Source organism: Rutilus rutilus (assembly GCF_951802725.1).
Source record: "Rutilus rutilus genome assembly, chromosome: 13".
In the NCBI taxonomy this organism is placed as follows: Eukaryota; Metazoa; Chordata; class Actinopteri; order Cypriniformes; family Leuciscidae; genus Rutilus; species Rutilus rutilus.
The window spans coordinates 5,330,547-5,358,256 of record NC_140218.1 but is presented as its reverse complement, the minus strand read 5'-3'; the positions used below and the strand labels follow the sequence as shown (position 1 = coordinate 5,358,256).

Here is a 27,710-nt window from a genome sequence, read left to right as displayed (position 1 = left end):
TTCACTTCCCTGTTATATATACACAGTTTACATTTATGAATCACTTACATTTAAATAAAAGAAACATCATATTGTTTGAAATTTTGATGTAAACTCTTCATAATTGTGATTCATAATAATGGCTAACTAATCTGGTTTTACTAATCTGGTTCCTATAATAGTCTTATGTAAAATGTAATGATTTAATTGTATTTATTTAAAATATATATATCTTTTTTAATTTAGCTAATTTTGCCTTTAAATACTTTAATTTGCTGTAGCAGTTGCTGCGCTTCAGAAACCCTCCACCTTCCCCAGCTCCACCTGTATAGATCTGTTACGGGTAGTTCATGTGTGCTATATTGTACAGAAGCAGCATGTCTTACTTGCTCTGCAACAGCAATTAGCAGCAGAAATGGCGGCAGAGCCAGGCATAAATAGCGGCAGCGGTGGCAGAAATAGCGGCGGCAGAAATAGCGGTGGCAGAAATAGCGGCAGTGGCGGCAGAAATAGCGGCAGCGGTGGCAGAAATAGCGGCAGTGGTGGCAGAAATAGCGGCAGCGGTGGCAGAAATAGTGGCGGCAGAAATAGCGGCGGCAGAAATAGCGGCAGCGGTGGCAGAAATAGCGGCAGCGGTGGCAGAAATAGCGGCAGCGGTGGCAGAAATAGCGGCAGTGGCGGCAGAAATAGCGGCAGCGGCGGCAGAAATAGCGGTGGCAGAAATAGCGCCGGCGGTGGCAGAAATAGCAGCGGCAGAAATAGCGGCAGCGGTGGCAGAAATAGCGGTGGCAGAAATAGCGGCGGCAGAAATAGCAGCGGCAGAAGCAGGGGTGGCAGAAATAGCGGCAGCGGTGGCAGAAATAGCGGCGGCAGAAATAGCGGCAGCGGTGGCAGAAATAGCAGCGGCAGAAATAGCGGCAGCGGTGGCAGAAATAGCTGCAGCGGCGGCAGAAATAGCGGCAGCGGCGGCAGAAATAGCTGCAGCGGGTGGCAGAAATAGCGGCAGCGGTGGCAGAAATAGCGGCAGCGGTGGCAGAAATAGCTGCAGCAGGTGGCAGAAATAGCGGCAGCGGTGGCAGAAATAGCTGCAGCGGGTGGCAGAAATAGCGGCAGCGGTGGCAGAAATAGCTGCAGCGGGTGGCAGAAATAGCGGCAGCGGTGGCAGAAATAGCGGCAGCGGTGGCAGAAATAGCTGCAGCAGGTGGCAGAAATAGCGGCAGCGGTGGCAGAAATAGCTGCAGCGGGTGGCAGAAATAGCGGCAGCGGTGGCAGAAATAGCGGCGGCAGAAATAGCGGCAGCGGTGGCAGAAATAGCTGCAGCGGGTGGCAGAAATAGCAGCAGCGGCGACAGAAATAGCGGCAGCGGTGGCAGAAATAGCAGCGGCAGAAATAGCGGCAGCGGTGGCAGAAATAGCTGCAGCGGCGGCAGAAATAGCGGCAGCGGCGGCAGAAATAGCTGCAGCGGGTGGCAGAAATAGCGGCAGCGGTGGCAGAAATAGCGGCAGCGGTGGCAGAAATAGCTGCAGCAGGTGGCAGAAATAGCGGCAGCGGTGGCAGAAATAGCTGCAGCGGGTGGCAGAAATAGCGGCAGCGGTGGCAGAAATAGCTGCAGCGGGTGGCAGAAATAGCGGCAGCGGTGGCAGAAATAGCGGCAGCGGTGGCAGAAATAGCTGCAGCAGGTGGCAGAAATAGCGGCAGCGGTGGCAGAAATAGCTGCAGCGGGTGGCAGAAATAGCGGCAGCGGTGGCAGAAATAGCGGCGGCAGAAATAGCGGCAGCGGTGGCAGAAATAGCTGCAGCGGGTGGCAGAAATAGCAGCAGCGGCGGCAGAAATAGCGGCAGCGGCGGCAGAAATAGCGGTGGCAGAAATAGCGGCAGCGGCGGCAGAAATAGCGGTGGCAGAAATAGCGGCAGCGGTGGCAGAAATAGCGGCAGCGGTGGCAGAAATAGCTGCAGCGGGTGGCAGAAATAGCGGCAGCGGCGGCAGAAATAGCGGTGGCAGAAATAGCGGCAGCGGCGGCAGAAATAGCGGTGGCAGAAATAGCGGCAGCGGCGGCAGAAATAGCGGTGGCAGAAATAGCGGCAGCGGCGGCAGAAATAGCTGCAGCGGCGGCAGAAATAGCGGCGGCAGAAATAGCGGCAGCGGCGGCAGAAATAGCTGCAGCGGCGGCAGAAATAGCGGCGGCAGAAATAGCTGCAGCGGTGGCAGAAATAGCGGCAGCGGCGGCAGAAATAGCGGCGGCCGCGTTTTTCGCTTGATATTTGCATCGAGAAGTCAAGAACTGCCCAACCTTTTGACACTCTCAACGCTTTCTCCGGTCCGCTGTCAATCCCAACATGCACTGCACGAGCATTAAGCTCGACTTCCAGAGGAATTAATTAAAAACACTCGCTCCGCTCCACTCACTCTGTGCCAGTGGACACGCACCGTTACTTGCTCTGCAACAGCAATAACCAGCAGAAATGGCGGCAGCGGCGGCAGAAATAATAACAGCAGCATAGCAGATCTATTCCGCCAAGATCAAACGGATCAACAATGTCATATTCATTACCATGCCAAACACAGCAAGTGTTTTTATTTGCCAAATGTAAACCTCTTTCTTAACATAAAGTCAGTTTTATTTGCACAGCCCAGTATCCCTAATCCATCTAATCCATCCGTTTTGGTTGAGCACTTGAAAATTCTTCATTTTCCTATAAATCATTAGAAAGGTCTGAAGTTTTACATTTAGGGAAAACAACAAAAAAACAGTTCAATGCACTGAAGAAAAACTTATGGATTTTGCATGTTTACTTTATTTTTTATTTTTTATTTTATTACCCAAATAGGGTGTTGTGAGCATTAGTACATGTTTCATTCATACTCATGGCACTTCACATATTTAACCCTCTGGGCTTCTTCGTAAATGGGTCACACTTAGCTTCCTCCCGGTCAAAAACGGACGAAGCCTTAAAATTTAACTTTATTTTTTCCCAGGATAACCAATCAAATGTATTTTTGTTCTAGAATATTTTCTGATTATTATTTAGAATTTTTTGAGTTTTTTTATGATACTTTGCATTAATTATATAATTTTTATGAGCAATTTTTTCCATTAGAATTAATATATATATATATTTATTTTTTTTATTTATTTTTTTTTTCAATAAATGCAACATTTCACATCAAAATAGAGTGCAGGCCTAAAAAAAAAATTCAAGTGAGAAGAGCGCCATCTAGTGGCTTTAAAATATATAAATATGTGTCGTGTCCTATAACCGCCTATAGGCTGCCTATAGCTTTTTTATTCATTTATTTATTTTTATTCCCATTCGAAAAAAAAAAAATAATTACTAAGCAACCACTGAATGGAACAGCACAAATTATATATCATTTTAAAGCTTAGGATCTCAGCTTTTTAATGCATCTAATTACATTTATTAACTCCTAAAGAGTGCTGAGTAATCCCTCTAAAACCGAGTGTACCGCCAGCAGGCGCCACCTAGCTGCGAAAATATTCATTACCATATTTTTCAAAAATCTTGCCTTGATTAACACAAAGTTGATGTCATTTGAAAGCTTAGAGTCTGAACTTTACAGTGAATGTATCCACTTTGAAAAACTCGTAGGTATTGCTGAGTTATTTGCTGATAAATAGAATTTCTTTTTTTTCATAATCTATAAAATAATGTACTGCAATGTGTCAAAAACATCATACAGCTCATGAAACATTCACAGATCATTGAAAATGGCACTTCATTTTTTACAGCATATTATTACAATTAAAATGAGCCCAAAATTAACATAATCTATTGCTTTTATGACAAGATATTCTTCATGGAGAAAAAAATGCCCATGAGGGGGTGTCAAAGACTGTACAAAAAGGCTATCTCTTTTACAAATGCTGTAACTCTTGATTCCTTTGTCCAAAATTTTTTTTTTTTTATCCAGATGCAGCTAACATGTAGTGGGACTTCACTAAAAAAGAATTTTCCTCCTACCTTATTTCCTTCCTGAGTTATTCCATGTCAAATAAGAAAGATATGCAAAATCATAATAAAAATTATATATATATATTGTCTTTTATCCGCAGTTTCTCTGCAGGACAATGTCCAAATGTAATGTAATTTATATTTTCAAAATTTTTTAAAAGAGTTCTTTCAAACGATACCTACCTTTTGACTCTCCTTGCTATAGTTTTGGTATATAATTTTTATATAGTTTGGAGCAAAATTTGCTGTTTCAGTCTTACCAGTTCATTTCTCTCTGTGTGTGTGTGTGGGGGGGGGGAGGGTGTCTTATTTGCACTCTTGGTGTTTTAGAGTGTCACCCCTTCATTGCTGTGCACTTTTTTTCTGCACAGTGGCTGATTTGTAGTTTGTACCACCAAAAGTTTCTCTGAGTTTTAGTGTTTTTTCGCATTTCCCATTCATATATATTTTTTACGACCCTTTAACATATCCGAATCATGTCCATGATTTTTTTGTGTGTTCACATTGCTAATACAACAAAAGTCACCAAGTGTCATCCCATTCCGATGAAGCAAAAATTGTAAAAAAATCAAAATGTATACGTTTTCGGTCATTTTTGACCGAAGAAGCCCAGAGGGTTAATAAGCATCGTTTTGATTTTAAGGTTCAACATTGTCATGAATTTACTGATTGTGTTCAGTCGATTTCCGTGAGTGTGAATCCGCTCTTATCGAGAGTGTCGTGTTTGAAGGATTGATACTGATCACAGCGTCTTTAAGGAATCTGAATGAAGCTCCTCCTGCTTTTGTTCTCCTGCTCACACACACACACACACACACACACGTGCGTTTCTGCATGCTAAGCCACGCATCTCTGCTGCTGTTTGTTATCTCTGTTCCTCTCGCTGAGCAAAACAAGCCGATCGCTTCCAGGAAGAACATGATGACCTGGCGAATAACACACGTATTATCATCATCATCATCATCATCATCATTATTATTATTATAGCTGCGAGAAATGCTTTTAGCGTGACTATTTATGGAAACCAGATCTCGTCATATTTTGTTTCTTTCCCTCTATTCATCATTGCTCTCGTTCTGCGTGACCTTTGACCTGTAAATGCTCATATCATTATGCAGTGTGTTTCTGTAACTGGATCTGAGCTCAATGCAGCATTCATTGTTTCTTCACGTCTTTCTCCGCTTACTTGCACATGTTAATCAGCCCATCTGTTAACTAACGGTGTCAATTAACAGACGGATTGATTAACGCGCAAACAAGCGGATTTCTTCTTTAACGGTTTGTTTTATTGGTACCACTTTACAATACGGTTCATTAGTTAACATGAGCTAAGAATGAACAATACTTCTACAGCATTTATTAATCTTAGTTAATATTAATTTCAACATTTACTTATTCATTATTAAAATCAAATTTTGACACATTAGTTAATGCACTGTGAACTAACAATGAACAGCTGGATTTTTATGAACTAACATTAACAAAGATTAATAAACACAGTAACGAATGCATTGCTCATGGTTAGTTGATGTTAGTACATTACCTTATTGTAAAGTGTTACCGTTTTATTCATATTCCTCTCTCTTTCTGTCTGCGTTCTCCATAAGCAACAGCTGATGTTTTGCTGTGGGTAAAAGCATCTGCTAAATGCATAAATGCAGTGTATTATGTAAAAATGTTTCGTCCACTGATCTCTCGTCTCTGTGCGAGATGTTTGAGTAGATGAGGTGTGTTTTCTGACCGCTTATCTCGTCTTCTGAGGACATATTTAGTAAGATTATGCCTAAGATTATGTTAATAATAAAAATAAAAAGTGTATAATATGACTTTGTTTGCTTGTATTTATATGATATTTGTATTTTTGTAATATATTTTTTGGCTCTAAATAAAGCGCTGTGTGTGTCTCTGGTGTTCTCAGTGATGGATGCCATGGCCGTGAGCACGTCAGCGGCGGGTCCCGATGAGTTCGACCGCAACGCGCCGCGCATCTGTGGAGTGTGTGGAGACAAAGCCTCCGGTTTCCACTTCAACGCCATGACCTGCGAGGGCTGCAAGGGCTTCTTCAGGTAAACCTCCATCATTGCCACCAGATCAGGGACGTCTGTGGTGGATAATGCTGCTATCATCTAATGGATTTAACCAAAATTAAGTCATTTTACTCAGTTTATTAATGTTTTTACTACACATTTGTGCAGTTTTCATAGGATTTATTAAATATTTTTTCACATAAATATATAAAAAATATATTTTTTAATAGGTTTTTATTTTAAAAACAAATGGGGCTTCTTCAGGTAAACGTCTCGCCCATCAGATCATGGACAAACTGGGATATCATTATCATTTCTGTGGTGAATAATGCTGCTGTTATCTAATGGATTTAACCCTTGTGTTTCACACTCAGGCTGTTTAGGGTCTCCAGAGACCCCAGGCAACTAAATGTAACTTTGTGACAAAATATATATATATTTTTTTTAGCAAATGTAATTTTACTCTGTTTATTAATGTTTTTACTACACATTTGTGCAGTTTCCTGAGGACTTTTTTTTTTTTTTTTTTTTTTTTTTACTTGTATAAATAAATTTAAAGTTTTTATAAGAAAACACTTTTCTTTTTTTCTTTTTTTATTGGCTTCTTCAGGTAAACGTCTCGTCCATTACCACCAGATCATGGAAAAACTGGGATTTATATTTCAGTGGTGAATAATGCTCAGGATTAATAATGGAATTTTACTCAGTTTATTAATGTTTTTACTATTTTTAGAGGATAGATTATATTTTTTACATTTATATAAATAAATAAATATTTTTTAAATAGGTTTTTATAAAACAAAACAAAAAGGGCTTCTTCAGGTAAACGTCTCGTCCGTTACCACCAGATCATGGGAAAGCTGGAAGTTACATTTACATCTACACATGTGCATTTTAAAGGTGCATTGTGTAATATTTAGGAGGATCTGTTGACAGAAATGCAATATCATAAACATAACTATGTTTTCAGTGGTGTATATAGACCTTACATAATGAACCGTTATGTTTTTATTTCCTTAGAATGAGCGTTTTCTTTCTACACACACCGCGGGTTTCGTCACTGTTGTTCTTCGTGAAAAGAAGCGAGCTAAAGTCAGCGAATAAAACACTGACACAATTTGAACAAGTAACAATATTCGCAATAACATCGTTTTACTGAATAATGAAGTAAACCTAAATTCTTAATCTTTGTAAAGAAACCTCATTGTTTTACTGGCTACTCTCTGCTGTCTCAGACGACGACATCACTTCCTGTCGGCCACCATAACTTCTGTTCGTTGCAGTTCACAACCTCACCACTAGATTAGGTGTGGCGCTTACAATCAAACACTGCACCTTTAAGGTGTTTGAAGGCCAATAAAAAAGGATAACAGTAGATTCTTAAACACGAGAATCAGTTTCAATGAGTGATCAACACTACACAATGGAAATCCAGAATGTTTATGCTTATTGTTGACAACACAATCACACATTCGAAATGGGAATGGCCTTAAATGAGAAGTTTTAAGGGTTATTTTGCATAGATGTTACATTTGAATCAAACGCCAATGCAATCCTTCTGAGCAATTAGTATGAGCATCAAAGATCAGTTTCAGAAACTTGTTTCTTTCCTAAATTCATCGATGTTTTTGGACTAATCTGTTCATTTTTCAATTGGTCACTCATAATGAGTCACTTGTCGCCACCTACTGGCTTAATGATGCAAGTTATGCAAACACAGACAAGTGGAGTGATACAAATAGTGAAAAATCCCAGTTCTGATACTAGTGAAATATTCAAACACAGTTGAGGTATACAAATATATATATATATATTTATACAATAATAATGGCAACGGTGGGTACGGCCCTGGATTTAACCCTTGTGCGCGGTTCGACCCCAGGCAACAATGTCATTTTCTAACAAAATGTAAAAAAAAAATTGCAACAAATGTAATTTTACTCAGTTTATTAATGTTTTTACTACACATGTGTGCAGTTTTTTTATTTCAAGGGCTTCTTCGGGTAAACGTCTCGTCCGTTACCATCAGATCATGGACAAACTGTGGTGAATAATGCTGCTATTCATGTTTAGCTTATTTAATGGATTTCATTATTTTAATTAAAGGGATACTCCACTTTTTTCGGAAATAAGCTCATTTTACAACTCCCCCAGAGTTAAACAGTTGAGTTTTACCGTTTTAGAATCCATTCAGCCGAACTCCGGGTCTGACGGTACCACTTTTAGCATAGCTTAGCACAGATCATTGATTCTGATGAGTCCAGTAGCATTTCTTTCAAAATGACCAAAGAGTTTCAATATTTTTCCTATTTAAAACTTGACTCTTCTGTAGTTAAACCGTGTACTAAGATCGACGGAAAATTAAAAGTTGCGATTTTCTAAGCCTATATGGCTAGGAACTACTCTCATTCCGGCGTAATAATCAAGGAACTATGTGGCTGTACCATGGGTGCAGCAGGCGTAATGATATGACGCAGCGCCTGAAAATAGTCCCCAGCTCGGTAACTTCTTCCAACGTGACCGGGACTAAGTTTGTCTAACCTATTAGACCTATTTTCAGGCGCTGCGTCATATCATTACGCCTGCTGCACTCATGGTACAGCCGCACAGTTCCTTGATTATTACGCCGGAATGAGAGTATAGTTCCTAGCCATATAGGCTTAGAAAATCGCAACTTTTCATTTTCCGTCGATCTTAGTACACGGTTTAACTACAGAAGAGTCAAGTTTTAAATAGGAAAAATATTGAAACTCTTTGGTCATTTTGAAAGAAATGCTACTGGACTCATCAGAATCAATGATCTGTGCTAAGCTATGCTAAAAGTGGTACCGTCAGACCCGGAGTTCGGCTGAATGGATTCTAAAACGGTAAAACTCAACTGTTTAACTCTGGGGGAGATGTAAAATGAGCTTATTTCCGAAAAAAGTGGAGTATCCCTTTAATGCTGGGCAACGATTAATCGCATCCAAAATAAAGGTTTGTGTTTACATAATATATGTGTGTGTACTGTGTATAATTATTTTGTATAATAGGGGTGTAACAATATGTCGTGTCACAATATATCGCTATACAAAAATGCAACAATATATGTAACGTGGATAGTTCACCCAAAAATAAAATTTTTACTAAACTTAAAAAAAGAGTTTTAGTGTCAGTACTACATTAAACTCCTATATATAATGTATAATATAATGTATAATAATGCAATGGGGAAATATTTGTGGGTCCTGATATCTGACAAAGTGTCCTACATTATTTTAAATATATCTAGTCAAGCATATTCATCTAAAATAATTCAGTATTTTCAGCTTCAGAATCATGAATATTGTTATTCTGGTGTCTCTATTGTCCTGTGCTTTGGGTTTCAGCACAAAGTCCCAGAATATTCATTTACACACACACAATGTAATATCAAATTTAGCATTTTAATCAACAGTTCATTTTTTGTTAATCTTTTATCATAAGTCTTGGATTATCGCAATAATATCGTATCGGGAGTTCAGTATCGTGATATGTATCGAATCGTGACTACACAGTGTACACACACATATATTACGTAAACACAAACTTTTATTTTGGATGTGATTAATCGTTGCCCAGCACTAATATTGTTTCCTTGAGGAAATTATGTTCCTTGAGGTTCACTTAAAGTGACTATTTATTTTCAACCGTCTGTCTGAAATTATCCGTTTTTAAGGCGTGGCTCCTTTAAGGCTTGTCAGTAATTATGATTGGCTGACGGCATTGCTTAGGAAACCACATCAACGGCCACTCGCTATCGCATGCGAGTAAGTGTTATTAAAACATTATCCATATAAAACTGTCATTTACAGATGAAGAGTTATGAAATAGTCTCTGCTTCATCTGTCAACAGAAGTTTCTTTGCCAACTCTTCTTTACAGTGTTCACATATTTCATTACACTGCTGTTAAAAACAAAACTTTTTTTTTTTGAAAGAAGAAATGCTTTTATTCATCAAGGATGCATTAAATTGATCAAAAGTGACTGTAAAGACGTTTATAATGTTATAAAAGATTTCAGTTTTCAATTAAATTCTGTTCTATTCAGCAAAGAAACCTGACAAACAATATGAACCGTTTTCTGAATTCAATGAATTTAAGAAATTCTATTTAATGAATTCTTCCAAACCGTAGTGTATAATATTCCAGGTTGCATTTATTTAAGCTGAAATCTTCATAAAAACATTAAACGCATGATTGACTTCTGCTTTCTGTGAGGACTGTGAAGTGACTGGTGTTGTTGTGAACCGGTGTCGTTTTCATCCGGTAAATCCTCTCAAAGGTCAGTGGTTCGGGCTCCTGGTTCTGGAGAACCTTCTGTCTGCAGCTCATTACACGTTTGCTTTTTATGACCATGCTGAAAAATGTCTGCTTATGTAACCTAATGGGCCGACTGTTTAAAACTCGTTTCATCTGCAGTTACTGGAAGAGAGCGGCGCGCCTCGATATAGTCGCTGACTGAGATGGAATAAAATGTCGCGACGGGAACACGCTTCACACGGGATGTTGCTGCTTGTTCTCGTTCATTTTAAGTCTGACTGTTACTGTACTGTAAGACTTCTACAAATCCTATATACAGGGTTTGAAATTAACTTTATATATATATATATATATATATATATATATATATATATATATATATATATATATATATATTGGATTTCATACATTCAGTTTTTATTCAAATAAAGTCCTGTCATCCAGCATCTCCTCCCTTCCTCTTTCATCCTCATCATCAATAATGTGTTTTAGATGGACAGATCAATACAGGACAAAGAACATGTAGGATAATAAAAGTGAGGAAAAATCTGTTTTCCGTCATGCATCCACTTAAATATCCACTCTGTGTTCTAGATTAGTGTGGGAAGCACATGTTGAGGATGAAAGGATCTTCAGGTGTCTGTCAGATGGCACGTTCTCTCTTTGAAGCACGTTTGTTTCTGTGATTTACTGAATTAGATGTTTTTGGAGTGACCTATGCATTGAATACTGGAGCAGATCCTCATTTTCCTCAGTTTTGGTCATGGGTTTGATTCCCGGTGAACACATGAACCTTGTGTGCTTTGTAAAGCATCTGTCAAATGCATAAATGTAAAGCTATTTATTAGGGATGCTCCGATCGATCGGAATCTGCCGATAATCATATTCAATGGCTCGATCGGAAGTCACTTAATTTGGCCGATCTCACGAACCGATCGCAATTTACCGCAGCTACCGGCGGATCATCCGGCTGGAATGAGAGGTAGAGTTGTGTGTCATCAGCGTAGCAGTGATAGGAAAAGCCATGTTTCTGAATGACAGATCCTAGTGATGACATGTAGATGGAGAAGAGAAGCGGTCCCAGCACTGAGCCCTGAGGCACTCCAGTAGCTAGATGATAGCAGTGATGGGATAAACCTTGTTTCTGAATGACAGATCCTAGTGATGACATGTAGATGGAGAAGAGAAGCAGTCCCAGCACTGAGCCCTGAGGCACTCCAGTAGCTAGATGATAACAGTGATGGGATAAACCATGTTTCTGAATGACAGACCTAGTGATGACATGTAGATGGAGAAGAGAAGCGGTCCCAGCACTGAGCCCTGAGGCACTCCAGTAGCTAGATGATAACAGTGATGGGATAAACCATGTTTCTGAATGACAGACCTAGTGATGACATGTAGATGGAGAAGAGAAGCGGTCCCAGCACTGAGCCCTGAGGCACTACAGTAGCTAGATGATAACAGTGATGGGATAAACCATGTTTCTGAATGACAGACCTAGTGATGACATGTAGATGGAGAAGAGAAGCGGTCCCAGCACTGAGCCCTGAGGCACTCCAGTGAATAGGATCAAGCGGACAGGTAGTAGGGTGATTGGAAAGGAGGAGTTTGGAGACTTCTGCCTCTGAAAGCCGAGAGAAGGAGGGTAGAATGTGTGTGTTAGCTTGTAAAGATGTGTGTGTCAGTTTGTGGTATGGTAAATTGCCCGCTGATGGTGGTTGTTTTATTTATGAAGAATGTGGGAAAATCGTCAGCTGTTAGTGTTGATGAAGGAGGAGGAGGAGGAGGGTTGAGAAGAGAGGAGAAGTTTTTGAAAAGCATGCGAGAGTTAGAAGAATTGTTCATTTTGTTGTGATAGTAAGTCATTTTAGCAGTAGAGATATTAGCAGAGAAGGAAGAGAGGAGGGATTGATAAAAGACCAAGGTCAGTAGGATATTTCGATTCACAGAGAACATCAGATAACCAGGGGAAGAGGGTGTGGCGCGGACTGGCCTGGAAGAAAGGGGGCAGAAGTTGTCCAAGCAAGATGTTAAAGTGGAGAAAAGAGTTTCGGTTGCACTGTTAGTATCTAGTGTTGAGAGCTGATCAGGTGGAGGAAGTGTGGATGAGACCAAAGAGGATAGGCGAGAGTGAGCGTAGGTTTTGCCGAAAAGTGACCTGTGGAGGAGTGTGTGTTGTGTCCTGATCCAGGTTGATGTTGAGAGTGAGGAGGAAGTGATCTGAGGTGTGCAGTGGAGTGACCAGTGTATGGTCAGTGGAGCAGTAGCGCGTGCAAATGAGGCCTAATGGTTACCTGATTTGTGAGTAGCCGCAGTAGATACTCATTTGAGGTCGAATGAGGCAAGCAGAGTGTGGAAATCAGCAGCCTGAGGCTTTTCTAGGTGGATGTTGACGTCTCCAAGAACTACGAGAGGAGGACCATCCTCAGGGAAGGATGAGAGTAGCACATCAAGCTCCTCCAAGAAACTGCCAAGTTGACTTGGTGGACGATAGACAACTACAAAATGGATTTTAATAGGCCTAGTGAGGGTACTTGAATGCGATTTACTTTGGCTCCTTCTCTATTTTCTCTCTACATGCTACTTCTGGGCGCTATTCTAAGGAAACATGGTGTATCATTTCATTTTTACGTGGACGCCACCCAAATTTATATTCCAATCAAGAGAAACAACCCTGTAGCGATAAATTCTCTTCTGCTATGCTTAAAGAGGTTAGAGGTTAACCTCTTTTAGAGGTTAAAGCATGGCTAGCCCAACATTTCCTCTTTCTAAATGAAGACAAGACTGAGGTCATTGTTTTCGGCCCAAATTAAAATTCTCAGTGTATGAGCCTTGATTTAGAGAGTCTATCGGCTTTTAAATCCCCAGGAGTGCGGAACTTAGATGTTCTTGTTGACCAGCCTTTAAAATTTGACAAACACATTTCATCCTCTGGAAATGCATTTACAATTCCTCTTATAAATGCCTTATATTGCGGTATATCAAGTTCTCAAATCTCAGTTAGTCCAAAATGCTGCGGCCAGACTTATTCATAAGTGTCGCGAATATGACCACATCTCTCCGATTCTCAAATCTCTACACTGGCTGCCAGTTCGACAGAGAAAAGATTTTAAAATTCTACTTTTTGTTTTTAAATCTCTACATAACTTAGCTCCTGCCTATCTCTCTGAACTTGTTCATCCTTACACTCCGTCCAGAAGCCTAAGATCCTACGGCCAGCGTGCGAGGAGCGTGCATTTGCGAAGATTAGAACGGATTAGAACTTGAACTTGATTCAAATGCGCTGTTGTCACACAGAGGTGGTAATGGATAACATTTCCAATCGTATACGAACAGTATACTGATGATGCCACATTCTGCTTTTTAACTTCGTGAAACATAGGTAAACCATAGTAAATCACTCATCTTTCATTTAGAGCAGGTTGTCTCGATTCAAACAAACCCACACACAACATGACATGATGCGTAGATCTGGAGAAAATCCTCACGGAGTGACATTGACGTGATGCTTCGCTAAAGCAATGGGACTTGCAGGATCGGTTTTCCTACGTGATTTGAAAGTTCAACCAATGGAAACTGTGGACCTCTGGTTTGGTGGATAAAGGGACGATGTGTAGAGACCAAGCGGCAACTTTCCCGTCTCTCTCATGAATCCAACACGGAAGTGACTTAAACTGCAGTTCATCGACTGGCCACTAGAGACCGGCTCCAAAAGAGAGTCAATCCCATAGACCCGCATGTTAAAATGCCCAACTTTACAGCAGAAATAAACATGTTTACAGCCTGGTACAAAAAGTGGTTTTGGTCTATATAGCTAATCTTGCCCTTCATGACGACTGTGAGGGGGGTGAATGTTTTTATAACTCATCCGTTTAAATTATATTAAGCTTTAAAGTTGTGCATAATTAAAGGCGTGGCCACTTGAGTGACAGGTGGATTGCCGCTGATGTCACTACTAGCCGTTTGTCTGTTAGCGTCACGTCACCTCAGCTAATCCGCCTCGCTGCACATTTTCGTTTATCCGGGAGTGACGGCAGCCAAGATGGCGACGGCCGGCTCCGCCCACCTTGGGCTTCAGAAACGCTCTTCAGAAACACTACGGGTGACGTCACGCACACTACGCCATATCTTTTTACAGTCTATGGTAGAGACCAATCAGACACTGTTTTACAGCTAGAGCACGATTGGATTGGACAGATCGCTCAGATTGACAGGTCTGGATTTACCAGCGCTGGAAGATCATCACTCTTCAGCCAGGATCTTGTTACTTGGTCTATGTAATTATAAATATTTTATGATTTGTGGTGTTTTACACATGTAAGAAGTTCTTTTCAACTGCTTTGAGATATCAGCACTACATTTTATGACTTGTCATGTATACTTTATAATAGTAATCATGTCAAGCATGAATAAAAAAATAAATCGCATACATTTTTCTGGGGTTTTCTCAGCAGCGATGTAACATAAGAACCTCCAAACATGATCAAAATCTATTTCCTTTACAAAAAAACAAGACATCATCAAGAACATGGTCTCATTTGATAGAAAACCTTTCAAATTTTAGAGTTATAAGTACACCACTTGAAATCACGTGAACTCATTAAAAATGCCTTCAGGGTGTGAGGGGTTAACAGAGAGCTCATTCAAGGCTTGATCGACTGTAAAAGTCCTGATTGGAGCATCTTGAGTGTTTATGATAAAAAAATGTGTTTGGCCAGTGACGTATTAACGGCCAGCATTTATAATAATCCGCCAGTTTTCTTTCTCTGTCACCGTCAAAACTGGTCTGGCTCTTTTGCTCTGATCAAATGGTTTGGTTATGTGTTTTCAGATGATAGAGGTGTGTGTGTGTGTGTGTGTGTGATTGCTTTTATTTAAGAAAGGGGTGTGTGCACTGTACATATGTATATTTTTTGTGTAAATATGAACTTGAACTTTTCCGGTGGCACGTACTGGTGTATTAAGGTTTCTGTAGTTTACTGGTTCAATCCAATAACATAATAGCAATATATGAGATATATGCATGTTTCTAATTTATGTATAACATACAATTTAAAATATTATAGTATATAGGAATCAAAGTATATATGATTTTAATACAATACATATATAACATTTTATATATTTATGGATTAGAAGAATATGTATATAGTGTGTGTGTAATATATATATATATACACGGTGGGCGAGAGAGCTCAACATGCAGCAACTGAAGAAAACATGCAAATAGAAAAAAACACCCACAAATTAAGAAAACATCTTCATCAGTTTCACAACACACACATGTGTGATCCAAACACTCATAACACAACCAAACACAGAAACACACTGCAGATATCACAGACCACAGCGGAAATGTTCCAGGGGAACCAAATAAGTGACCAAATATAATGAAGACGTATAATATAACGAAGAAATATAATGCTGTTAACATAACGGTTGCAAATATATATATATATGTATGTATGTGTATATATATGTATGTATTTTGTTTAAAATATATATTTTGTTATATATATATATATGTATATAAATTATTATTGTTTATTTTATTTTTTACAAAAAAGCTTTTAAAGTATGTGTTATATATCTGTGTGTGAGTGTCTCAACTTTAAAACTTTGGACCCTACATTACCTAACATTTCTTATGAACCTTTGCTTTATGAAAATTGAAACATAATATGAAAAAATCTGTACAGTGTAACTGATGTATAGATTAATATCTTTCCCTCATGTTGGTTTTCTCTATCTTTGTTATTTATTTATTTGAGTTTTCAGCTCATTGTTCTTTTCTCATTTGTGTTCTGATGACATTGAACATATTGTTAATACAGTTTGTATATTGTATACAAGTTGTACGTCATACAAATATCATCTCTGTATGTTCTGCACTTCTGAGCTGTACGCACGTCCTTTGCGAGTTCGTCACTTATTTGGTTCCCCTGGAAACATTTCCGCTGTGGTCTGTGATATCTGCAGTGTGTTTCTGTGTTTGGTTGTGTTATGAGTGTTTGGTTGTGTTATGAGTGTTTGGTTGTGTTATGAGTGTTTGGATCACATGTGTGTGTTGTGAAACTGATGAAGATGTTTTCTTAATTTGTGGGTGTTTTTTTTTATTTGCATGTTTTCTCCAGCTGCTGAGCGTTGAGCTCTCTCGCCCACCGTATATATATATATATATTTATTACACACACACTTATTATATACGTTTCTTAAATATTGTATTATATTAAAATAATTTAATTTAAAATTTGTATGACAATAACAATTTATATTCATTATATATTTTATATTTATGGATTAGAAAAAAAACATGTTATATACTTGTTACATATATAATATACATATATATTTTTTATAAATTAAAAATATGAATAAAGTCCTTGTTATCGTGACCAACTCGTTCATTAGAATGTGTCATTCCCTCACATGTTGCATATGTTGTCTTTTTTATCTAGTTTGTTGTTTTCATCTACCAGATTGACTTGTACAGTAGTCAGTGATTTCTAACGCTCTTCATCTGTGTGTGTGTGTGTGTCTCAGGCGCAGTATGAAGCGCAAGGCGAGCTTTACCTGCCCGTTCAGCGGAAACTGCTCCATCACCAAAGACAACCGGCGCCACTGCCAGGCCTGTCGTCTGAAGCGCTGCGTCGACATCGGCATGATGAAGGAGTGTGAGTGTCACCAGAGGTCAGAGGTCACGGCCTGGGTCGCCAGAGACCCTAAACACAGGGCAGACAATCATCATGTGACAGAACGACCGACCCCCAAACACACTAGAGATCAGACTCGTGCACAGATACTGGCAAAGCAAGATTAAACCATCTAAATTTGATTAAAATGATAATAGAAACATAACTTTTGCTTTAAATAAATAAAATAAATACATAAAAAAACATTAAAATAAATAAGAATTTTTTTTTTTTTTTTTTTTTATAATTAATACTTCTAACAGTGAGTGCTAAAGGGTCAGTGGAACAGTTTAGAGAAGCAATGTAAACAAATAAGATTAACATTATTTAAATATTTGTATTATTTGAATCAAATTTAAATAAGTAATTAATCAGATAAATAAATAAAAACATTAAAATAATTAAGAATTATTCAAATAAATTAAAGTATTCGATTAAAATAAATAATATATCTAACAAGGGAGTGTCAGTTTAGAGAAGCCGTGTGAAAAATAAATAAAAGAACTTTAAATAACAGACAATTGATTAAAATAAATATCTTAATTTTATTTAAATAAACAAATAACTCCATATGATTAAAATAAATAAAAACAATTAGCATAAATACATTTGATTAAAACTAATATATACATCGAAGTGAGGAGAAAAAAAAACGTGTAATGCAATAAAAGCTAAATATTATATTTGACACATTTATAATATAAATTACATATTTGAGGTCTAAACATTTACATTCTCACCTAAAACCTCTTAAAACGACATTGCGTGACACAATAACAGTGTTTGTCACGTTACAGTGGGTTTGCTCCTCCACCATTGACGCTTAGATCCGGTTTAGATCCGGCAGGAACGAGCGGAGTGATACCAAGTGTGAAACGGTTTCTGTATGATATTAGTGGAATATTGCATGGCTGGAAAAGGCTCTCAGCCAATCAGATTTGAGAACCAGAACTAACTGTATAATTATGTATGTAAGAAAGATCATCTGTCTTTTTATCTTTAACCCTCATCCTTGCCTCGGGTCATTTTTAAAATTGAGTGTCCAAGACCCCAGGACTGTTGTCGCACTTGAACCACGAATACACACAGAAATGTAATGGATTCGAGGAGTTTTGTGGTTGAAATTTAGAACAGTAACAAATCCTTCCGTCTCGGGTCGATTTGATCCCCTTAGGAATGAGTGGTATGTGAGGAATGCTTCAGTTCACATAGAAAAACATAAAAATGCTCAAACTTTACCAAAAAATGATTGTATAATGTCTACATGTGTATCTGAATGCACACTGAAGAATGTGAGGAATGTCTTAAGGCGAGACACGGCAGGCAAAAACATCGGGGGTTTTTTACTGGTCAATTGTGAGATTTTGGGATATTTGTCTTCAATAACAGTCTTCTTTCAGACTTGTGGTGAAGAAAAGTCAGAAATACACATTTAGGTCTTTATTTTACACACTTTGTCTGTTTGCGTCTGTAGATTTCTCATAAATTCAACAAAAGTTGACGTTGTAAATCCTCCCGCTGCTCCGCGATCTCTGTCTGCTCCCTGTCATCACACACACCGCTGGAAAGCTCTCTCTCTCCTGTACAATGCTGTCGGATCCAAATATGGTCATTTCCTTTTTATCAGCAACCAATCGTGAAAGTAAAAGGGCTGAATGCGCAATCTCATTGGCTGATGATAAATCTTTAAAGCCCGTTTTCTCAAAATGACTTTTCTCTCTGAAATCTCCACTTCAGCAGCACCGATACACACCAAACCTTCCAGTCTTGTACCTAGTTATATTATGAAGACATTTACAGAGGGATTTGTGAATATATTATTCCTAGCCTGATTTATATAACATTTTATTCCAAAAAAACATGGCGAAAATCAGTTTTTTAAGGCTATTGACAGAATATTCTGATTTACAGGATAACAAATGTAGATATCCATAAATCTATGTAATCCATCCATCCATCTATCTATCCATAAATCCCATCTAATATGTGAACACAATGAAAAATAAAATAAAATTAATGCAAAAATTTAAAATATATGCAAATTAGCGCATATTTAATTAGATATTGCCTAATTTGCTTATTTAAACATTAAATTACAGAAAACTTGTAACACATTTTTTCCTCATCTTAATGTAGGTAATCAACTGGGAAAGTTTCATGGTGATATCTGCTAGCTAAACATTTTACCCTATTCACCTGTAGTGTCTCGCCTTAAACTACAATTTAATTATTGATCAAATCTAGTAATTTAAAGTTAAATAAAATGAAAAATAAACTTACATTAAAAATATCAAAATGAAATAAGCTTTCTGGACAAAAAAAAAAAAGTAGTATAATTTTAGGCGACGGCGTCATTATCGTACGAGAGATGTTTTGTATGTTGTGCGGGGTGACTTAACTACATTTAGTTATACATTTAATTATTATTTTAAGAACAAGTGTTTGCTGTGCCGTTGCTGAAGAGTTCTGAGTGTTGGAAAACATCATCAATTAAAACATCTGCTTTGTTTCAGCGTAAACTAGTTGATTCACATCTTTGGAGGCGCACACACTCTTTCTCACACACAAACACACAGTTCATTTGAGGAAACAGTTGCTGTTTCCAAACTCTGCTGAGAGAGAGAGAGAGAGCGAGAGAGAGAGAGAGAGAGCGAGAGAGAGAGCGAGAGAGAGAGCGAGAGAGAGAGCGAGAGAGAGAGCGAGAGAGAGAGAGAGAGCCAACAATGATGCTTTTTCTCCATGAAGTTGCACAATGGGCGACCCAGATTTCCCTCAGTTGTGGGAGAGGCCCGGCACTACTTTAAGAGAAACGGATACAATCGGGGCGTAAAAGAGCCTCTTTGTGTGTCGTGTACGCTCAGATGAGGACAGGAGGTCAAAGGTCAGCGGTTTTGGATAGGATACTGTGAAGTCATCGTGACATTCCGGAACATTCCCGTCTGGCTCTGATTGACACGCCAGGATCCGGGATTCGTCACATGGATCTTTGAATCGCTCGATTGGGTAATTGATCCGACTAATCCGTGTGTTTTCCTGTCGGGATCAGTGTGACATCAGTGTAAACAAACACTGGACCGTGAATGAATTATGAAACTCTTTCATTCTACTAATTCTAATTCTTATAGTGCATATATTCCTGTATATGAAATAATGCGAGAAAAAATTTAAATATATATAAATTGAAGTTTTATTATTATATTTCCTGTTTTATTTTATAAATAAAAAGATAAGGATTTAAATATAGCAAAATAAATCATATAATTGATAATATAATAATAGAAATTAAATTATTTCATTTCATATACAAGTAAAAAATGAGTGATATAAAAGTTCCTGGTCTTACTGTTAAACAGTTTATTGGTGGAAAAAATTATATATATCATTGCCATAAATCATTTTTTATTTTTTAAATAGGAAGAAAGTGGTTTATTTAAAATATACGTAATATTTAAATGTAATATATTTATATAGATTTTGTGTGTGAGAGAGTGTGAGCGTGTGTGTGTGTGTGTGTGTGTGTGTATATGTGTGTGTATGTGTATGTTTGTGTATATATATATCATCAGTTTGTACAACTCCATTTTCCTGCTGACTAAATTTTTTCAGTTTAGTGTAAATGTGTGTTTTGGGAACAGTTGAATCTCGGTCAGATCGCTGACGGAGGCGTAAGACAGTGACACACACACACACAGAGAGACACAGATGGCACTCAGTCTAGACGGGCACAAGCCTGGCATCGGCCCACTCGAGGGAAACACTGGCCCTCGACAGACGTGCTGATCTGTGTGTGTGTGTGTGTGTGTGTGTGTGTGTGTGTGTCAGCACCAGGGAGTGTTTACTGTGAAAAACTGCCACCAGAGTCTCTGTGAGATAAAGAGTCTGGCGGACGTCCTCATCTTGTTTGAGCCAAGAGAATATCAGCGTGAGAATGTGTGTAATGTCTTAAACTCGGACGAATACAGGACCTGTTATTCCCTTTCTCAAAGTCTTGTGTTCAGTCTCGACTAGAACAGGTTTTCCTGCTTGAATGTTGATTATTCTCCTCATATTCTCCATTTTTGCGGCTCCTCTCTTCCCAGTCTGTCAGTAACGCTCTGTTTACTTCCTGACTCTATGAAGCCCCTCCTCCTGAAAAGCACACTGTGCTCTGATTGGTCGGCTGGATCAGTGTGTTGTGATTGGTCGAGCGCTTCGCGTGTGTTTGGGAAATGTCCCGCCCCTTACCATAACCGCCAGTTTAACACACTACTAACTAACTCAACCAGGCCCCGCCCCTTTATTCTGCTTTTTATTTTAAAGGCACACTGTGTAGAAATTGTGTTTTTGTCAAACAGCGACCCCTAGAGTTGCTGTGGAATACTTGCACTGTCGTAAATACCCCTCCACCCCCCCACCTCCCACACCGGTACCTGCGTCGGGCATGGAACAGGCACAGATAGACTCCGAAGACGTTAGGCTTATTTATGTCCTGATGATTATGTGAGATACTGAAAACTGTTCTCATGATAATCGCAGGAATCAACGTCAACAGCGTCGTCTGATATCCCTCAGGACTACGTGATAAATACACCTCACAACACCTGAGTTCAGCTGGCAAACTAGTTCGTGAGGCAAGCTAGGCAATAACTTTTTTTTTTTTGTTATCAAATTTTTATTGTTTAACATCGTTTAAACATGACATATCGAAGACAAACAATCAGCAATTACCCCAGTATGAAAAATAAATAAATTAATTAATAATAATAATAACAACAATCATAAATAAAAATAAATAAATCAATAAGATAAAAATAAATAAATAATAAATAAATAAATAAATAATAATAATAATAATTTTTAAAAAAAATATGAATATATATAGGGCACTATATCAGTGGGATAACAAAGCTACAGAAAAATTATATATAATGAATAAATAAACAAACATACAGAATATACTTCAAAATATACACAAATAATTACTACAGATTATTAGAAAATATCCATAAAAAAAAAAAAAAAACACAACACAGTAGAATAGAGCTGAAAGAAATCTACGACAATTGGAATATATGATTAATAATAAAGAAAAAATAAATTAACCACATGAACAAGAACAATAAAAATAAAATAAAATGACCATGAAACCAGAGAGAGAGGAGGGGGGGGGGGGGGGTATTAATTCAACTCAGTAAACCCTTGAGTTTTTCCAATGTTTGGGCCCAGAGTCTAATGGTGTCCTCTCTTGCGCCATGAATGCGTGCAGTGGACAATTCGAGATACACCACATCAATAAATGCGAGAACCCAATACTGCTTATTAAGAGAATGTGGAGGTTTCCATCTCGTTGCTACTATTTTCTTAGCGGCTGTCAAACCAGCTAAGAACACTCGTTTCTGAGTTTTGTTCAATTGGATATCAGAAAGCTCATCTAAAATAAAAACAGAAGGGGACAAAGGGACCGAAACGTTCAATAAAGTGGACAAACCCTAGGCAATAACTTTTAATGATGATGACTGTGTGTTAAGCGTCTGCGACTCACTTTCACTTTGATTTGCGATAGTTTGAACGTTGTCTTGATGAATAGATGCTCAGCTGCTCGTCTGCGGTGATGCGTGTTGCAGTAGCGGCGTCATATCTGGCTATAACATGACATATAGCCTATCACACGCTTTCACACGTTTATTTATTTATTTATTTTAGCATTTTTGGGAGGAGTACAATTTACATATGTGGTTTCAACAACCAGATGCATTTACACTTGTCCAGTTTGGTCTGGAATGCGTCTCAGACCTCCTCCTGAAGTGGTTTGAGTGATCGGATTCAAATCCGTCTTGAATGCATTTCGGAGGGCATTTACACCTGGGCTTTTCACGATCGGATAGCTATCTGATCTGAGAAAACGCATTAAGTGGCATAAACAGCCCCCATGACAGAAACATACGCACGAAAGCCGAAAACAAACGCTGGTTGGCCTCTCACGTCCAGATTTGAGGAAGTGGTGGGGGAAGTGACGTATGCCGTAAAGCAGTCGAATTTTGTAGTTCTTCTTGTGCTCGGGTTACTACCCGAACCCCGAAGTTACATAATGCCAGTAAAAGCGATACAGACCCCGTCAGGCTATGGCAGACATGTCATTCAACCTATTGTAAGTCGATGTACCATCACAAGGGTCTTGGAAATATATTATGAAGGTTGAAAAGTTACACGGTGTGCCTTTAATAAACTATTATAGTTTTATTAATATTTTGAATTAGTTTAGATTTCTTTTTTTTGGGGCTATGCAACGATTAATTGCATCCAAAATAAAAGTGTGTACTGTGTATATATATTTTGTATATATAAATACACACACATGCATGTATATATTTATACATATAAATATTTATATAAATTATGTATGTGTATATATGCATGTATATATGTTTTTTTTATATATATATATGTATGTGTATGTATATATTTTTCTTAAATGTATGCATATGTGTGTTTTTTTTATATACAAAATAATATTACGTAAACACAGACTTTTATTTTGGATGCAGTGAATCGTTGAACAGCCCTATTTTTTTCTTTCCATTTTCACTTTAATATTATATTTTTATATTATTTAGAAAAAATTAAATGTCTATAAAGTGTTTTTCTTTTTTAATATTTAGTTATTTTAGTTCTTCAGCTGAAAATTTGTGAATGTTGAAAAGTAAAATATAAAAATAACCCATCAAAATTTGCTTCTTTTTTTTTTTTTGTCCATTAAACGTGTTAATTTGATGCCATTATTAATAATAATAAAAAAGTAATGCTTGTAACGCACCCCATCCTGGCACAGACCTGTACATCATCTGTAGTTTAGTCTAGAACATGATGCAACGACTGACTACAGTTAAAATGAAAATATGAAGGCAGAAATTGCCCCTATGTGGGTCTTATATCTACATCATATGATATAGTTTAGCAATATCACGCAACAATCTTGTTTATTGAACTATTGTATAAAATCAATAAGTTAATGTTGCATTTTAGACGCAGTATTGTCTGTTTTTCTCTCAATTTCGCTAATGAAAATAGTCTGTGGTCTCTAACAAATCGAGCGAGTCGTCGATTCAGGGACTCGTTCATAAAGATGGCCACTTGGTTCGTTCCTGAATGAATCACACGTTTGAATGAATCGGTTGAATGAATGATTCAATGACTCGTTTACTAAGACAGTGACTTGCCGCCCCCTACTGGCGGTTTTACGTTCATATTTCGAGCATCATTAGCTGCGTTTACATGGACACTTATAATCGGATTGACGGCTCAATCGGACTAAAAAACCTTCATGTAAACACCTTAATCGATCCAATTGAGCTCGATCCGAATGAAATTTCGATCGGATTGAAAGGGGTGGTTTATCCCTTTTGTAATCTGATCGAGAGAACATGTAAACACTTGATCGGATTGAAAACCGAAACTGAAAGGACTGCGCATGTGTAATGACATTAAATAGTGTAATGACGTATGACGCGCGGAACGAGCTGTTCTTCCTGTTGAATAAAGTGTCATATTAATAAGTTTCCCGTCATTCTAAAATCCTCATTTCACTCGCGCGTCTGTGAAGTGAAGCAGGACAACGTCCCACCAGTCCTTGTTTTGGATTCTCATCCACAGACGTCTGGTTTTGGCCGCGGGGAGGGGCATTTTTACTGCGTGATCAATAAGCAGCACGGCAAAATGGTTAATATGCTCCAAATTATGACCAGAGACGAATTAATATTACCTCTGCTGTTTAAAACAAATAAAGAACCAATAGAGGAAAATATTTATGCGCGAAAAGCGGGAAACTCTGTATATTCGTTCAGTGTGCGCATGTCAAAACATCAGATCCGATTTGAAACTTGTGACATATAAACGCGCACATCAACCCGATTACTTTACTTATCATTCATGTAAACACCTTGTTCGGATTCATCAATCGTATTGATTTCATTCCGATTGTGTCCATGTAAACGTAGCTAGTGTAGTTTTCATTCACCGTTGACCACATTGCAGCCTTTAAACGTTTGTGGATAGAATTCTATGTCGAATCAAAATATTTATTTTTAAAGCTACTTTTTGTAATGTCCAGTCAGTGCTTTCCTCATCTAACACAATAATGACTGGGTAATTTCTCAGCCAAAATTTATTTGAATTAATTATTTGGCACATCAAGTAACATTTTAATGGCTTTACAGCCCTAGTTTTAATGGTTTTCATTTCAGTTAACCCTGGTTATTGGAAAAGCTTCACTACTTTAAAGTCGCCCTGTGGTGAAAATCCAGCTTTTAATGTTGTTTATGTGTGTATGTGGTGTTTTTAATGTGCTTAAAGACAAACCATGTGTAAGTTCATAAGTCGACACCATTGCTGAGTATTTCCTCCTTAAAACTGCAGTCTCAAAAACACACTTTGAAATCGCTGGAGTTTCTGACGTCACAAACTACCTTGTAACCAATCAGATCAACGTGTGATCGTCAACCAGTGGATCTCTGAGCTGAGTGAGTGAGTGGAGGCGGGGCTCATTTGCATATTCATATTGCATATACTAAATGAGGCAAGGGTGTCGAGTTACATTCAAGATATTTTAAGGAGAAAACATTTAAATATGTAATTCTGGTGATCAAATATGAGTTTTAAGGGATAAAATGATTGACTGCAAGGAGGACTTAGTGAAGTTTTCACTTTTCACTTATTCATCACATAACCGGTTCTGTCTCTCTCAGTCATTCTGACGGACGAGGAGGTGCAGAGAAAGAAGGATTTGATCCTGAAAAGAAAGGAGGAGGAGGCGGCGCGCGAGGCGAGGAAACCTCGTCTGACTGAGGAACAGATGCAGATCATCAACACATTGATGGAGGCGCATCACAAGACCTACGACGACTCCTACTCCGACTTCGTCCGATTCAGGGTCAGTCCTTTATCTCATCAAAAGACGGTAAAATTGTGAAATATTATTACATCCCAAAATAACTGTTTTCTATGTGAATATACAGTAAAGTGTAATTTATTCTGTGATCAAAGCTGAATGTTCAGCATCATTACTCCAGTCTTCAGTGTCACATGATCCTTCACAAATCATTCTGATATGATGATTTTATTTTATTTAAATACAGTAAAAACAGAGAAAAAAGCTGTTTTACATTGTAATAATCTTTCACTATTTTATAGATATAAATATATAGTAAAGTGTAATTTATTCCTGAGACCAAATCTGAATTTTCTTTCCAGTCTTCAGTGTCACATGAATCTGTGTTTGTTCTAGAATAGTTGCATAAGATCAGTAATCATCCAGCGTGTCCGCCGAAAAACTCTCCAATGCCTTTAAGAGTTTGTTTGTATTGTTTGTGATTGTGTATTTTTGACTGTGTGTGTTTGTTCAGCCTCCGGTCCGCGAGGGTCCCGTCACTCGCAGCGCCAGTCGAGCAGCGTCTCTACACTCTCTGTCTGACGCCTCATCAGATTCATTCAATCATTCACCAGGTGACACACACACACACACACACACACACACACACACACACACACTCACTCACTGACTCTCACTCACTCACTCACTCACTCACTCACTCACTCACTCACTCACTCACACTCACTCTCACTCACTCTTTCACTCACTCTCACACTCACTCTCTCACTCACAATCTCTCACTCTCTCACTCTCACTCACTCTTTCACTCACTCTCACACTCACTCTCTCACTCACAATCACTCACTCTCACACTCACTCACTCACTCTCACTCACACTCACTCACTCTCACTCACTCTCACTCACTCTTTCTCTCACTCTCACACTCACTCACTCTCACTCACACTCACTCTCACTCACTCTTTCTCTCACACTCACTCACTCTCACACTCACTCACTCTCACTCACTCACTCTTTCACTCACTCTCACACTCACTCTTTCACTCACTCTCACACTCACTCACTCTCACTCACTCTTTCTCTCACTCTCACACTCACTCACTCTCACACTCACTCTCACACTCACTCTCACTCACTCTCACTCACACTCCAGGGTTCCCGCGGGGTCTTAAAAAGTCTTAAATTCTGAACTTTAAATTTAAGGCCTTAAAACGTCTTAAAAACAGCCAGATTTTCATCCGCGGTCTTAAATTTCATTTAGTCAGGTCTTAAAAAAGATTTTACCCTCGTTCATTTCCAGAAACGCTGGCCGCAGAAAGTTATTACAAAGTAGCAAAAAAGTATCGAAGTCGCTCGCCAAGAGGCAGGTCACATATCGCGTCTTTTTCGCGCTCACGTTCATTCAAATGTAGGCGCGCGGTAAGCGCGCTTATAACTGAAGCGACGCACTCGCTTTTTTCCAGGCGCAGCAACAGGAAAAAAGACATGAAGGATGCGGGTGCACCCAAACACTACGGGTGTTTTTCTCTTCTCCGTAAATAAATCTTGTAACAGAGCTACAGCAAGTGTTTTTCGGCGGTGGAAATCCATTAGCCACTAAAACTTTTTTGTCATTGTGGAGAGTGCAGGGCATGGTTGCATAGCAACGACAGACGCCACGGGAAAATCGGACCGAATTTTACTATTAAAAATAAAAGATAAGCAAAACTGTATTGTAAATGTCAGTAAATCATTTTTTATAAAAAGAATGAGTCAAAAAAGATAAATTAAAGTCTGAAATATGTGAGGTTTATCTTTTTATAAAAACCTTTTTTGTCAACTTTATTTGAACTTGTACATGTTAGGCTAGTATATAACATGTTGCAAGACACTTTTAAAATCTGGCTATCATTTTTAA

At 38.4% G+C, this 27,710-nt stretch overlaps 1 protein-coding gene across 3 annotated transcripts in view; it reads left to right on the top strand.

The window, feature by feature from the left end:
* Positions 1 to 27,710, top strand: part of vdra (vitamin D receptor a) — an 82,208-nt gene that overhangs the window by 34,772 nt on the left and 19,726 nt on the right. For all 3 annotated transcript variants that reach the window (XM_084428580.1, XM_084428581.1, XM_084428579.1), the window contains 4 exons: positions 5,869 to 6,016; positions 16,801 to 16,931; positions 25,670 to 25,854; positions 26,327 to 26,426. In XM_084428580.1, coding sequence (XP_084284706.1) covers positions 5,871 to 6,016; positions 16,801 to 16,931; positions 25,670 to 25,854; positions 26,327 to 26,426 — 562 coding nt within the window. In that variant the 5' untranslated portion in view covers positions 5,869 to 5,870. The remainder of the gene's footprint in view (positions 1 to 5,868; positions 6,017 to 16,800; positions 16,932 to 25,669; positions 25,855 to 26,326; positions 26,427 to 27,710) is intronic.